Source organism: Sorex araneus, chromosome 9 (genome assembly GCF_027595985.1).
Source record: "Sorex araneus isolate mSorAra2 chromosome 9, mSorAra2.pri, whole genome shotgun sequence".
NCBI classification, from domain to species: domain Eukaryota; kingdom Metazoa; phylum Chordata; class Mammalia; order Eulipotyphla; family Soricidae; genus Sorex; species Sorex araneus.
In genome coordinates, this window is record NC_073310.1 from 37,868,751 (window position 1) to 37,883,447 (window position 14,697).

At 39.0% G+C, this 14,697-nt stretch overlaps 1 protein-coding gene across 4 annotated transcripts in view; it reads right to left on the reverse strand.

Moving 5' to 3' along the window:
- Positions 1 to 298: 298 nt before the first annotated feature.
- Positions 299 to 14,697, reverse strand: part of AKT3 (AKT serine/threonine kinase 3) — a 346,959-nt gene continuing 332,560 nt past the window's right edge. For all 4 annotated transcript variants that reach the window (XM_055147428.1, XM_055147432.1, XM_055147429.1 and 1 more), the window contains 2 exons: positions 14,276 to 14,378; positions 299 to 5,735 (listed from right to left, as the gene is read on the reverse strand). In XM_055147428.1, coding sequence (XP_055003403.1) covers positions 5,650 to 5,735; positions 14,276 to 14,378 — 189 coding nt within the window. In that variant the 3' untranslated portion in view covers positions 299 to 5,649. The remainder of the gene's footprint in view (positions 5,736 to 14,275; positions 14,379 to 14,697) is intronic.

The following is a 14,697-nucleotide window of genomic DNA, read 5'->3' on the forward strand; positions in this document are numbered from 1 at the left end:
TTTTCAGTACATGGACTCTGGCATGAATCAGTCTCTTCTAGGACAGAGGAGGAGATAGTTTTCTGACCATGTCTTGTCATCAGACTGCCCGTATTTGTAGTATAGGCTATTTTTAGGTATACTGAAGTATAAAAACAAAATAATCCACCGTATTCAACAAGGGCTTTGAGCTTTGCTAAGTTTAAGGCACAAATTGTACTGGTTACTGCTGCTTCCTACATTTTTTGCCCATACTTTCCCCCCAAAATGCAGCAATGACTGAAACAGTGAAGACAACAAATCACACTGAAGAACAGGATCTATTTAAATTTATTTTATTGTCATTTTTTCCAGTTACCCAGCATGCCACAATCTGATTGCTGACCTGGATGAAACAGTGAAATAAATGATTTACAAAGAAATATTTACATTCATCTGATTTGCACGTAATATGCCAAAATGCACCGCGACCTTCCCAGCAGACACCACCTCGGACTGCAGCAGGCTGCGTCGTCATTGCCACTTTAGCTGCCGAGTGATCCCTGCATTGATGGACGGGCTAGATGAAATCGGAAACTAGATGAGAAGACCTCCTGGCATAAGGTTTCAGAAATGGCTTGAAGTTTATGTTTTTAAATCTGCTCAGTTGTATGCTATAGTACACATATGAATTTCAGTAAATGAACTTTTTAAAGACTTGGATTGTAATATTTTCTTTATACCTGGTAATGATGAACAAAACACACCAAAAAGGCACATTTTAATTAGGCCAAAGGTTATTAAGGACTAGACTTTTTTCCTGCCATTCGTGTTTCTTTCCCTCTTTGTGATCATCCTTCAGCTTTGTTCACCTTTTAACCAACATCCTGTTAAGACTCCACCATTTATCATTCTGCTACTTTGTGCACAATCAGGAGACCCAGGAAGCACTAAGCATTATTCTCTCTATTCTGTTAAGAAAAACAGACAAAAAAAAGCATCTTTGGCTCGGTGGTGTCAGGTTTCTTCTTCAATATGCATTATTTGAGAGGACCCTAGAAACGTACTTAGTGAAATTACAAAATTTACTTGAGTTCTATCAAATATCTGTACACAGATCATTATTTTAGTTTAAAATAGTATTTCTACTGTACACAGTTAAGCCCTCAAATGCTTTAAAGTAACAAAAATGGGTGCTGAGAATGCTGGGTTGTCTTTGAGGATGACAGTGGAACACTGGGGGCAAGGCTGAGTTGGGACAAGTCCCTGACCTTAGACTATTCTCCTGCCAGCAGTCTAGCATCTTCACGGCCTCTCAGAATGGATGTGGATTAGGCTTTGGAGGAAGTGGGATGATACAGATGAAAAGACCATTTGAGTTTCTTGAGCATGAAAAAGGTTCAAGCCTAAAAGAATAGAACTTCTCTTTATATTTCAGAAGTTTTTGATTTCATCAAATGCGCTGGACATAAAGGCTGTCACATAAGATATGTTAATTGTCCCTAATTCTGTTTTAGGAATACAGTAAATAAATTATACAATATTCTAAAAATAGCACCTTTAAAGACTTATAGAGGTCACTTTATTTTAGCCTCCTGCATCTGTCAACCCCAGTGGTTTTTGAGAGAAGAGCACATGTGAGAATGCCCTCAAATTTGGCTGTGTGACGTACACATACATGCCTGTGATTGTGTGACATACACATATATGCCTGACTAACTTTGGTCCCAAAGCCATTCCTCTTCTCTGGCTTAGTCACAGGAGCAAAGCCAAGTTTCTACAATAGTAGGTTTATGAGGTAAAATCAGAAAAAGGCCCCAACCAAAATGACTTAGGTAAATCATATTGTACTCCAGCCGTCCTATCTATTACCCAGGTCTGCTTGTTAATTTGCCATGAAGTTTAAAAATATACTCTAAAAAAGGAAGTATGCCAAGCAACACATTATCAGGAAGACATACTGATGAGCCACACTCCCTAAGACTTCCAAATTCAAACCATTTTTTGTGAAGACTTTTAGGGTCTCTGGCATCAATAGCAGATTTTTTAGGAAACCCAGTGCTTCTCCCCAATGGAAATAGCTTCTTCTCATTGGAAGTAGCCCTTCATCAAAGTTTGTATGACTGCACTATTGGCATCTTATTGAAATAATAAAATAACCCGGTGTGTGTTTTGAGATATATGAAATTTACATATTTTCCTATCACATTCTATACAGGGAAGGTTAATACCAGGTGGAACTATTAAAAATTTTTTTTCTTCAGAAAAGGTAATAGTTAATTTCTGAGACTACAGAACCACATCCAACAACAATAAACAGAGAAGTATCAGATTGACATAGTGCTTTATTTAAGCTGTCTGTACGAAGGAAAATAATGTGCATCCCTATCATATACGTGTAAAAATACTAAGGATGTACAGTGTACAAAAACAGTTTCTTGTAGTTATTTCACATCCTTGTGGGTCATATACTTAAGGAAATAAACAGTTTTAGTATGACCAACAGTAATAGTAATACAGTTTCTTGGGTTCATAATTGCGTCTGCTTAAAATCCTTAACCAGAGGACTAGATCTTGTGTGGATCTAATGAGAACTAGCAAGGTCAAGAAATGTCACAAACTATAAAGCTACAGGGAGGTAATTCAATTACCAATTTAGAGGTTTTCTTTTTATTTAAATAAATACTTTACATTTCATGCTTGCCTGTAATGCACTACCAGGAGCAAGATAAGGAAATTCTACTGTAGACAGTACAAACTGTAGCAGCAAAGTGTGTACACTGAGGTGTAATATAGAGACCCTGCAGTTAGTAAGGAAGGCCCTCACTTTTGTATTCTAGGAGAAGCAAGTGGCCCCTGCAAGAACAGTCAGCTTTAAGAAGCCAGAAATTAGGTATGAAAATGGAAAAACAATACTGGAATAATGCTATGGAATTAGTATAGAAAGCAAAGCTGTGAGTAACCCTGCCAAAAAATCCATGCAGAAATGACCAACTTCCTCTGAGATGGCTGCATTATGACAAGAGGGTAAAGAGAACAAGATGAATTTGGAGTCTAAACTGTGTTCTAATAGAATGATTTCAGGTCAGGCCTTTCCATCTGCCAAAATCCTAATGCTATGTGCATAATAAGGGAAGTTTTAGAAGTCTTTTACACACATTTCTTGTTTTCCTATTTTTCCTCCAGGCCAGTTGATTGAGATCTGGGAGTGAAAGTCAGGATTTTCAAAGCGAAAGCCAAGAAAACATCTTTCAAGACACAAATGGAACTGGATGGAATGGGCCACAGGTACTCACTGGCTGGGCTAGCCTGGGCCCTATAAATGCAGTCACTAGTTTATAGTAAGTGTCCTTGGCCAGATTCATGGAAATCACTTGAGAGAGAGTGAAAATAAGTTATCAATATGCTTAGTGTATGGTATCACATTTTCCCTCCAAAAGAATGAATGCTCTGAACACCAGCCAGTCTCAGCATTCTTCACTTCCTCTCACCTGTTTCTCTTTAATTTGATGGATGCAAGACAACTTACAGGCATACCTTCTATTCTACTTTCTTGTCAAAGTAAAACATTCAACATAGTTCTGAGTGAAAAAACAGTTAAGCTATATGTGTAAATAAAAATGAACTACCATTTATTGTAACTTCCCACTCAACACTAAGGATGAACTTCACTCAGGTAGAAATATGAAAAATTAGGATAAAATCTATGTCTGAATATGTCTTAGCTGCCTTAGTAAAATGCCCTTTAACCCCCCTGCAATCCCAGTGGTCCCCCACCGCCAGCAGTGGTTTCATATCTATAATCCACACATCCAGCTTCAAGAGGCTAAGACATCTGCATATGAATATGATTCATCCTACTTAGAAAGTCACTTGCTCTTTCTTACGAGGCAGTCATAATACTGCATCATGCTGTAGTCTTCCATTTGGGAGCTGTCAGATAGTTAAACTAAAATACATTTCCATGATCATTCCATGGAGCCAAGTTGCCTTCTGCTTGCTGCAAGAAGAGACCCCAGCTCCTTGGACTTCATAGGCTGCTTTGGAAAATGTCAGCTCCTAGCACCAAAGGGTTTAATCTGAAGATCATCATTAATGAAGGAGAAAGATGAGGTTTGCATACATGTCCCCTTTCAGTGAGAAATGTTGGAATTTGGGGACATGAGTATATACAGAAAAAGAAAAGTTGGAGGTGTTCTTTTTTTTCCCTGATGGCTTAATTCAGTGATAAATGTACCATGATCAGAATAAACACACCAGGTTCTTAACCTTTACAGCTTACTTAAGATGTGTTCATTTTGCCAAGTAACATACATTTCTTATCGCTCAGGCCTCAGTTTTCCTCAATACATTATGTTGCCAAGTCGTCATAACATTTAGAGTCTCAAATGAGCACACACCAACATCCATTTGTTCCTTTAACCCCTTGGCTGGGATAGTGGGGATTTTCTCTCTCTCTCTTTTTTTTTTAGCACCAAGGGGTTAAACAGCATCTCTTCTCCCAAAGCCAAATTCTAACCAATATGTACAGTTTCAGAGTCCCATCAAAACATTTTCACACAGGAGAAAAAGTGCATGATTCTCATCAGCATGTACATTCCTTGCACATGGATCAATAAACTGCAGTAAGTCTATTTACGTTAAGTTGGAGCTGCATTTGCTAACATGACATACAATTATCATCACTAAAAAATAAATACTACTGCCGTATAAACAAAATCATAAAGGACATTCAAAGTTTTAACATCTGAGAAAAAGCTAATTCACGTAGATCTGAAAGTAAAAAACGTAAAACAAAGAAGGCAAACATCTGTTTACCTTGGTGTACACATTTGGTGAAAAGCAGGATCTTTAAAACCTGTCTACATTCTTCAGCCATCAGAGGTGATAAATATCAAGAAGGGAAAAGATCTCCAAGCATGGGGGAAAATGTTCTCTGGTGCAAATCGTGTCATGAGATTTTTTTAAGTGACCTTGACTCTGCTGTGCATATGCTTCCTTCCTTGGCAGAATAATGTTCACTTGCCCACGACTGCTCATGAAACCTGGATGTCGACATGTAATACTGGGCTTCCTCTGCAGTATCCAATGGGAACTTAAACTCTATCCCAACAGTTGTTCAGTCCTTCTCTCAATGCTTCCTAACGAATTCCAGACAGATCTCAGTGATAGACACCTACTTTAGGCTTACTAAAATTTTGCATACGCACATCACCACCCTTCCACAATTGCTTGTTTTGAATTATGAACTTCTTAGTCTAATTATTTTTAATTTATCCTCTAGAAAGTTAAAAAATGTACCTAGAGTCAGTGTATCTCATTTAGCCTTCACTGTTAGGGAGAAACAAAAACCAAAGATCAAAACATGAAAATTGGTTCACAATGGTGGGCTCATGACTTCTAAAGATTGTAAAATTACCCCTTAAGGTTGCTATAATAGTAAGACAGTAGCAGCAACAGCATGAGACCTTAGACTGAGATACAATTTCATGCAAAAACAAAAAGACGAGTGTGCTTTCGCATTATGTGTGTTCTCATGTGGGTGAAAGGTGGCGAGAGGTGAAGACCTTTGATTGGTCTGGGATGTCTGAAGGCGCTCCTGCTATTGGTAAGAGCTAGGACTGGTGTGATATTCAGGAATCATTTTAAGTAATAAATCTAAGATGACAGTGAAGTAGCAGAATGAGAGACTTATTCTCGTCCACTTGCAGAGTAGGAAAACTGAGGGAAGTGCGGCCGCCTCTCATTGTCCATGCAGTCCATACCATCCTCATCATCTGTGGATAAGAAATGGCTTTAAAAAATTTACACTTAACTTTATAATATTATCTCAGGCCAAAATACTTTTTTAACATATGACATCATAAAAATGAAGAGGAAATAAGTTCCCAGGTACCTTTATCAATACAACAAAATAATCTCATTTTCAAATACCTCACATTCTTCAAGAAATTAATATTTCAAGGCTTAGTAAACTAAAAAACCACTATGAAAAAATAAGAGCTTTTAAGAAAGAACCATTTTCAATAATCTTGAATTTCATAAAACTAGCATGTTGAAAATTATAAAAGTCAAATGCTAAGGTATTCAAGTGTCTTTCTAGGTTCCAGTCCCAACTGTCTACAAACACTTGTAGTTTTTATTTCTGGTGTATACCACTGTTTTGAGTCATGGGTTTAAAATATTATATTCTTTAACACTGTGAATGTTGAATAAAGATCTAATGTTTATCTCATTCTATGCTTCCCAAATTTCTTATGAAACTTTCTAGTAAAAGGAAAAATAGGTAATTCAAAAGAGAGTTAAGTCAAGCTGGTACCAAAGTACCAGTTCATCAGGAAACAAGGGAGAAGAAACTTAAAAGATAAAGGTTTTCTTCTACTCTGTTTTCATCCAAGATGCTCTTCCTTTTCATCTCTTCTGTTCACTTATATTTAAAAGGTTTCAAATATGGGGATGCAGTGTTGCCAGCAGGTCACCCTGTACCTGTGGGGTGAGTGCATCAGCAGCCTGACGGTGCCTTCAGGCTCCTGATACCCCCAAATTGCCACTGTGCCTCTGGATCGACCCAGGGTTCCTGAGAAATTAAACAGCCAAAATTAAGTATATGGGAGCCATGCCCACAAGCCACCTCAAGTAAGCCATACCAGTTCATTTTATTGGTCTTACTTTAGGGATCCATAAATAAATCTTGAAAGAGATCAAAAGATTAACTCTCAAACCCGTGCAAAGCTCAACAGACCAGGGTATATGAATGGGATAGATCAGTTTGATGCCTGCTCAAACAGAGACCCTGGCAGATGCTTCCTCCCACAATACAAAATGCTGCCATGCACAAGTCAGACTCCACATCTCAGGATGAACCTCACTATTAACCTGTTGAAAATTCGAATACTGAAATCTCTAGGTTTTCTTGGAATTGGGATGGACTACCTCCCTTCACTTCCCTATACTCCTGGAAGCACTGGCAGTCATCCCCACGGACTCACTCCAGCACTGCCATGTAAGCTCTTCTACTAGCCCTGCTTCAGAGACCCATAAATAAATCTCAAAAGAGAACAAAAGTCACAGCTAATCTCAGACCCGTGCAAGGCTGAAGAGACCAGGGTAAACTGGAGGGGGTGAGTCAGCCTGGTGCCCACTCAAGCAGAGCCCCTGGGAGCCTCTTGCTTCTACAGTCCAAAATTACTGCCATGCCATGAGATGGTGGCCAGACTCCACCATCTCAAAATGAACCTCACCGGGATACAATCTGCTGAAAATTCGGGTATGTAGGTTTTGTGACTGAAATCTCCAGGTTTTCTTGGAGTTGGGATAGGCTATCTCCCCTACCTTCCTGTACTTCGGGAAGCCTTGACAGTCATGTCCATATCCCAAAGCTGCCACCCAGTTAAAAAGCTGCTTCAGTCTTATGTTCCTGAATACTGAAAAATACTGAACACCTTGAACAAAGACGATGACCTCTTAGTACCTGTATTGCAAACCATAATGCACAAGGGGGGAGGGCGGAAGAGTGAGGATCATTGTGTGACTGAAATTCAATCTCATGAATATTCAATAAAAATTAAAAAAGGATTTCAAATAGTCATATTATCTTTCTGGAACAGTTCTGATTATTTAAATCTTATACTGTTAGTATGTTTTTCCTTATATGTTACCTGAGTTATGGCTTTGATTCTAAGTCCACAAAGATTCCATATGTATCTTTTCTGGTTCCCTCAAAAGGAAGACATTCCATTACCTCCAAATGCACATGCTGTCCTACACTAAAATCAGCTAAAGAGACTGTCTGTCAAATGTCCACCACTCAACTATGATCGAGCATAATGGTTTATTTTCCTCATACATGTAGGCAGTACATTACCGATCCCTTTAGTGTTCAGCCTCTTCAGGGAGCATGAATTTCTTATAATGGGAGAGTGAACATAGGACAGATCCTGGTGTACTATAGGCACTGACCCCATTGTACCACAGAGTATGACTTATGCATTCCTCAAGAACAATAAACATCTCTGCCTCTTTCTGACTTCATTTAAATGTTCTACATCTAATACAAGAAAAATACTCTAGACATAAGTTGCTACCAATATTCCTGGCTTTTAATGTGTTTAGGAAATACTATTGTATTAGGTAGGAGTCAATCAATCAAGAAGCATTTGTGGGTTGTTGTTCCATTCAAACAAATCACTAATATCTAAAGGTCTCTTTGACCTCTGTCTCTGCAAACAGACATTGTAAGCAATAGTACTGCAAACAATAATATTTCCACATAGTACTGAGGTTTAGGAAAATTTGTCTTATTATAAAATATTAATTTGGTACCAAGAAAACCACACGTACCTTTTAGATCAAATACCTTATGTAGCAAATTTATCTATACAAATTACAGTAGGAATTATGGATGGCATATCTGCTATCGAGTCAGAGCATGCACAATTCTCTAGAGAAAAGGCAGCTGAAATAATGTTCAGATTCTGACATGTGCCAATCACATTTCACAGAAACAGTTTTCCCAACTAACAGCTTTATTTTGCTGAATGTGTTTCTGCAAAGTAAACGTGCAGAGAGCCCTGGACAGCAAGGGACAGCTGCTGCCTGACTGGTCAGAGAGGTGTAGGATCTCCCCAGGCCCCAGTTCTATCTCAGGCTAGACAGTTTAGCCAGATCAGCCAGGCTCTCTACAGGAAAGGTTTTCTGAGGAGGAATATTTACTACAATGGAGATGTATGCCGGCTGAGAATTGAAAGCATCCTTCAGTCAATTACTTCAGCGACAAATTTACAACATACCTTTAATAACAATAATCCAGATTTCAAAGGAAACTATGGAAAGGTCCTGCATCTTAATATTCTTTCAAACTCATGACATCTGTTTTTCCAGTTCCTTCCTGTTCTTCCAGCCCAGGTAATAGGGAGGTGAAGTATCTGCTGTACCTTTTTCCCTTAATTTATTATTATTAACATGGTTTACAATAGGGTTAAATATATGCTCTAAGCAAACAACACTACTGTGTCATACCCACACCAAAGTGCCAACATCCTCCCACCACTGTTTTCAGGTCCCTTCTAATCTCCCCTTCCTCCTTTTCACTCTCCTCTTCCAATCCCAGTTTGGGAACCTCAGTTCGATTTTCAGTCTTAACGGTTTGATCTTATTCACTGATCATTCCCTTGATTTGTTTCTTTACATACCACCTATGAGTGAGATAATTCAGTATTTGTCTTTCTCCTTCCGACTAATTTCACTTAACATGATCCTAGCCCCAATAGGAGCAGAGTCTGCAGTAAAACCAGGGCAGAAATGGGCACTCTGGGGCTAGTATAGCAATAGGAAGTGCTAGATGGTTCTCAGCTGGCAGAGAGAGCTGGAGCCTGTCATACAAAGTCAACAAATATCAGATCTGTGCTCCAAGAGAAGGACATAGGGAATGATGATGAAAATGAACTATGTTAGAAAGAAAAAAACCCACAAACACATTTAGAAAACAGAATTATTAGCTCTAGCCTCTTATCTAAATTAGCTTTAGTTTCTCATCTAACTCCTTAAATTTAAACAGTATTAGTTGCTTAAATTTCTTACAACTCTAACAAATATTTGCAACAGTAAGGAAGTAAATCTACTTGATCTCAGAGAAATCCTTTTTTTTCTTTTTCTTTTTTTTTTTTTGGTTAAGAAAAAGGCAGAGACCATTAATGGATATAATGCAAGACGATGCACTCCAAAATCTGTTCAATTAATTAACACCAGTGAAGACAATCTGGCATGTTACTGCAGCTGTTTGTAGAAAAAGAACATTTTGCCATTCTAACTACTGATTTGTTCTAAAAAATAACTCCATTCTGTTTCACAAAAGCAAGGTGGAAAGTGGGAAGAGGATCGCTAACAGTAATTCTGTTTTAAGACTTTTAAGAGCAAAACCACTATGCTTTATGTGTCAGAGCTTTGGGGGCTTTCTCCGTAGCAACACTACTCAAAGCTACAAGGTTAGGTAAAGTAATCACAGTTCATGGTTTCACAGAGCATTCTTTGATTTGCATTGTAAGGAATCTAGGATGGAATCTAGGATGGACTGTGACATTCAAAACACAGCCCTTTTCCTATCCAGGCTGGTGCTGAGGGCTGACAGGCTGCCACACAGCACAGACTGGTAGCTGGCTGGCATTTGGCCCACTCTGCTGAGCTATTTTATATGATTTTTCTTTAGACATCCTGAATCAGGAAATCAGATGACAAGTTCATAGTGTCTTCACCCTAGACTACGGCTTATCCTCTCAGATAGATGCAACTGCTGAGCTAGTGCTTCCAGTTCATAAAGCACCCAGTATCAGGGCAAGGCTGCCCTCCACTTCTGAGACTCACAAAAGGCAAATGTTCACAGACATACTACTGTGTGTGAATTCAGAAACCTAATTAGTTACAATATAATGTCTTTTATAGATGTCTGTGTCTAACAGATTATCTTTTAAAGATAAAATATCATTGAACTTATATAAAAATGACATATTCTTCCTTTTTTGGTTTTGTTTCTCGGCTATACTCACTGGTTCTCAGGACTCAGTCCTGGCTCTGCACTAAGGGATCACTCCTGGCCATCCTTGGGAGACACATATGGGGTGCAAGGGATCAAACTTGGGTTGGGCAAAACATACTGGGTAAGGCAGGCCTTATCTGCTGTACTATCCAGCCTGATAAAATGATATATTCTTTTAAGAACAAAGCTACATTTAGTGATGAAAGATCAAATGTTGTGAAACATTCCAACATCCTATTCTTTTATATTGTTGAACAAGATGTTGAGACAGTAGGTGCAGATTATGCTCAAGAAACTCTACAGAGGCCCAGGGTATAGCTTGATAGCCTAAAGTGCCTGTATTGCAAGAATAAGGCTGTGAGATTAATGACCAGTGTGGCTGAATGCACCAAGTGCGATCCTGGTTCTCTGCTATTTGAGGTTTACAGTTCTGCTACATATGATCCCCTGTATGGCAAATTATTTCTCACTGTACTACAGCCAGGTGTGTGCAAACACCACAACTAAAGAGTTGTGACCCTCCACATATTCTAAAGTTCTATTTAAGAAAGGAAACTGTCTCATTGAGTTTGAGACTGAGGAAAGAAAGGTTGGTACTTTAACAATGCATATGGTGAATGCTGAGTGGGAAGGTGAGCCAAACTTCTGGACACGGATGGGAATATTGCCAAAAGAGGCTAAGGCCTCTTATGCCCCCTTCTTGTCCTGAAACTATCAGGACACTCATCACAATTTCTTTATTCATTCATTTATTACATACTTATTGCATACCTATAATGGACTAGGAACCGAGCAAGAAGCTAGGTTTAACAAGGAGTAAGACACATCAAATATTTCTGGGAGAATTCTAGTTGGAGAAACTGACAAAAACCCACAAACTGTTCAGAAGACTATTACAGATATCAATAAAGAGAAACAGGGGCTCGCACGGTAAAGTAGTTGGTATCATCTGATAGGTGGAATTAATTTTCAGATTGGGAGGTTCAAAAAGGCTCTCTGATGAAGCGACATTCAAGCTGAGATCTGGTACTAGAAAGCGAGGGCAAAAAGCTAGAGAAGATGCTTTGCATGTGGGAGACCTGGGATCAACCCCTACCATCACATGATCTCATGACTGCTACCATGTGTAATCCTCAGGCATTGCACTAGGAATAGCCCCATATCACTTCAGGATATTTTCTCTATCCCTCCAAAAAAAGACTCAGATCTGAAAAATAAGGAAATATTCAAACATGCTTAGTGAAAGAGTGGTTCAGGCAGAGAGAACAATATTTATGTCCATGGCATAGACAAAGAATATTCAAGGTGTGGCTGGAACAGAAGTATAATAGGGGATGATAAAAAAAACAGGATGAAATCAAATAGGTGATTCTGATCCAAACTCACTAGGACTTTAAAAGCCAGTGTGAGGATTTTGGAGTCAGTGCAATCAGAGGCCATTGGAATCCTCCAGTGGCCTGGCTCTCATTGCACTGATTCCAAAAAAGGGGGAATGATGTGATCTAATTATCATTCAGGTCGTATCCAAGCAATACGGTCAAGCAAATGCTCTATGGTGGAATGTGCTCAGGCGGCCAGTCAATAGTTCACTGGTGTTGCTATAGAACATGTTGGAGTGAGGAGGAAACTCTGCCAACACCTTTGCCCACTCTCTGTCCGCAGATGGGCCTTGATCTAACTGTCTATGACTCCAGAGGCTGGAATTATCTTGACTCTTAAGAGACTCTATGATTCTAGCAATAAGGTATGTGACAGAATGTAAGCCCCATCGTGGTATGCCTCATCACTGGTGACATACCATGAGTACTTCCTTGATATATTATTGATATTGTGAGTGCTGCTCCTGGGTGCAGCTAAAACCAACTTTAGCAAGCTTAGGTTTCTATGGGTTTCAATCACTTTTCTTATAAATGTTTAGAGCTTCATGACTTCTTCAAATATAAGGAAAGAAGAGTGTACATAATTTTATATTTAATTTCAGGGCATGGAACCCAAATTAAATAGCCTTGGTCTAGGTGACTTCTACTCTGCCTTTCATGTTATAATCTACGGTGAAAATAGCATTTATCTTCAATCTTCCCTCACAGGGACACTCAGGGAACAGAAGCACTCTCCATAAATCTATCTTTTAAAAGAAAGGGAGAGGAAAGGTAGGATATAAAAAGAGAAAAACTAAAAAAATGAACAGGGTATTATTTGTGAGGATCCACCCCTCAAATGCATGCCTTAAAAAAAGAACCTTTTAGTTATCAACTATGCCTCTAAGATTGTTCATACATTAAATTTGGTAACTTGTTTATTCCATTAAAGTTCATGTAAAGACGTCAAGAAGGTCACAGACTAATACATGCAGAATGATTAAGTGATGTATAGACTATATGTATTTAATAAACATGCAATTATGTGCATAAAATTACTAATTATGTCTTCACGAATACTATTACTTTTGTAGCACTGTAGCACTGTCATCCCATTGTTGATTGATTTGCTCAAGTGGGCACCAGTAACGTCTCCATTGTGAGACTTGCTGTTACTGTTTTTGCCATATCAAATACTCCACGGGTAGCTTGCCAGGATCTGCTGTGTGGGTGGGATACTCTCGATGGCTTGCTGGGTTCTCCGAGGGGATGGAGGAATCAAACCCAGGTCGGCCACATGCAAGGCAAACGCCCTACCTGCTGTGCTATCACTCTAGATCCTGAATGCGCCCGATAACGTCTGATCTCAGAAGCTAAGCAGGGTCAGGCCTGGTCAGTACTTGGATGGGAGACTATTACTTAAGACAAATACTGTTGCAAAAAACTAAGTAGGGCTGGAGAGAAGGTATGGAGGTTAAGGCCTCGCATGCAACTGACTCTGGTTTGATCTCCAGAATCACATACAGTCCTCTGAGCATTGCCAGGCATGATCCCTGAGCATGAAACCAGAAATGAGTACTAAGCACTCCTTAGGAGTGCCCCCCCACCAAAAGAAGAGTGATTTAAAGTGTGTTTTAAAACTAATATGTGTAGGAAGCCTGAAAAACCATTTTGTGGGATCTGAATGAGCTATCTTGGAAATATAGGAAGTCTGTTTCAAAATTCTCTCTACTGATGTCAAAATAATCTACTGGACAACAGTAAGGAAGTGCTAAATAGTTGAAAATTCCCAGTACACAATTTTTCCACATATAAAAATGCTCCCTGTGGCATATTCATATGCCAAATACAGTAACAATGTTGGGTCTCATTCCCCTGACCCTTAAGAGCCTCTAATGTGGCATCGTTGGGAAGGACGAGTAAAGAGAGGTAAAATCTCAGGGGTAGGATGAATGGAGACATTACTGGGCCTGCTTCAGCAAATCTTGATCAATGGGATAGATAGTATATACATACCTCTTAGAGAGCCTGGCAAGCTACCGAGAATATCCCGCTCACACAGGCAAAGCCTGGCAAGCTTGATATGCCAAAAACAGTAATGATAGGTCGCATCCCCATGACCCTGAAAGAGCCTCCAATCATTGGGAAAGATGAGTAAGGGGAGGCTGCTAAAATCTCAGGGCTGAGAGGAATAGAGACGCTACTGGTGCCCGCTTGAGTAAATTGACGAACAACAGGATGACAGTGATAGAGTGGTAAATTTTCCTACTCCCCAAATAGTTTCTCTCTCAGCTGTCTTTTCATATTTATACACTGGAAACTCCAGATCCTATAATGGAAGTGGAATCTGAGCTTGAATATCTTTAAAAAAAAAACTGTTTGGGGCAGTTATATGAGAATGTTATCAATTACATTCTGGATTACTTACATTTCTCAGGTGGTGTTATTGTAATAGTTTGAGCTGTAAATTCTTCATCAAAATATCTGGTATCTGTCTCAGATGTTACTTGAGGCTTAAAAGGAGGTACAAGCTGCAAGAGAGAAAATACGTACTTTTAGCAGATTTCAATTTAATAATGTTGCTTTTTTAAAATTGAATCACCATGAGATATAATTACTAAGCTTTCATGTTTGAGTTTCAATCACACAATGATTGAACACCCATCCCTCTACAAGAGCAATAATGTTAATTTTTAGCATAAAATAAACAGTGCAAGTCTCTGATGAGCCACTGCGTGAGGAATGGCATTTATTTCCGAGCCAACACTTTAAATAGACTAGGAATTACCTGGTTATTCTACATAAAATTTGAACTGTTATGTGAAACAAAACATTTGAGAACCAAAGAAC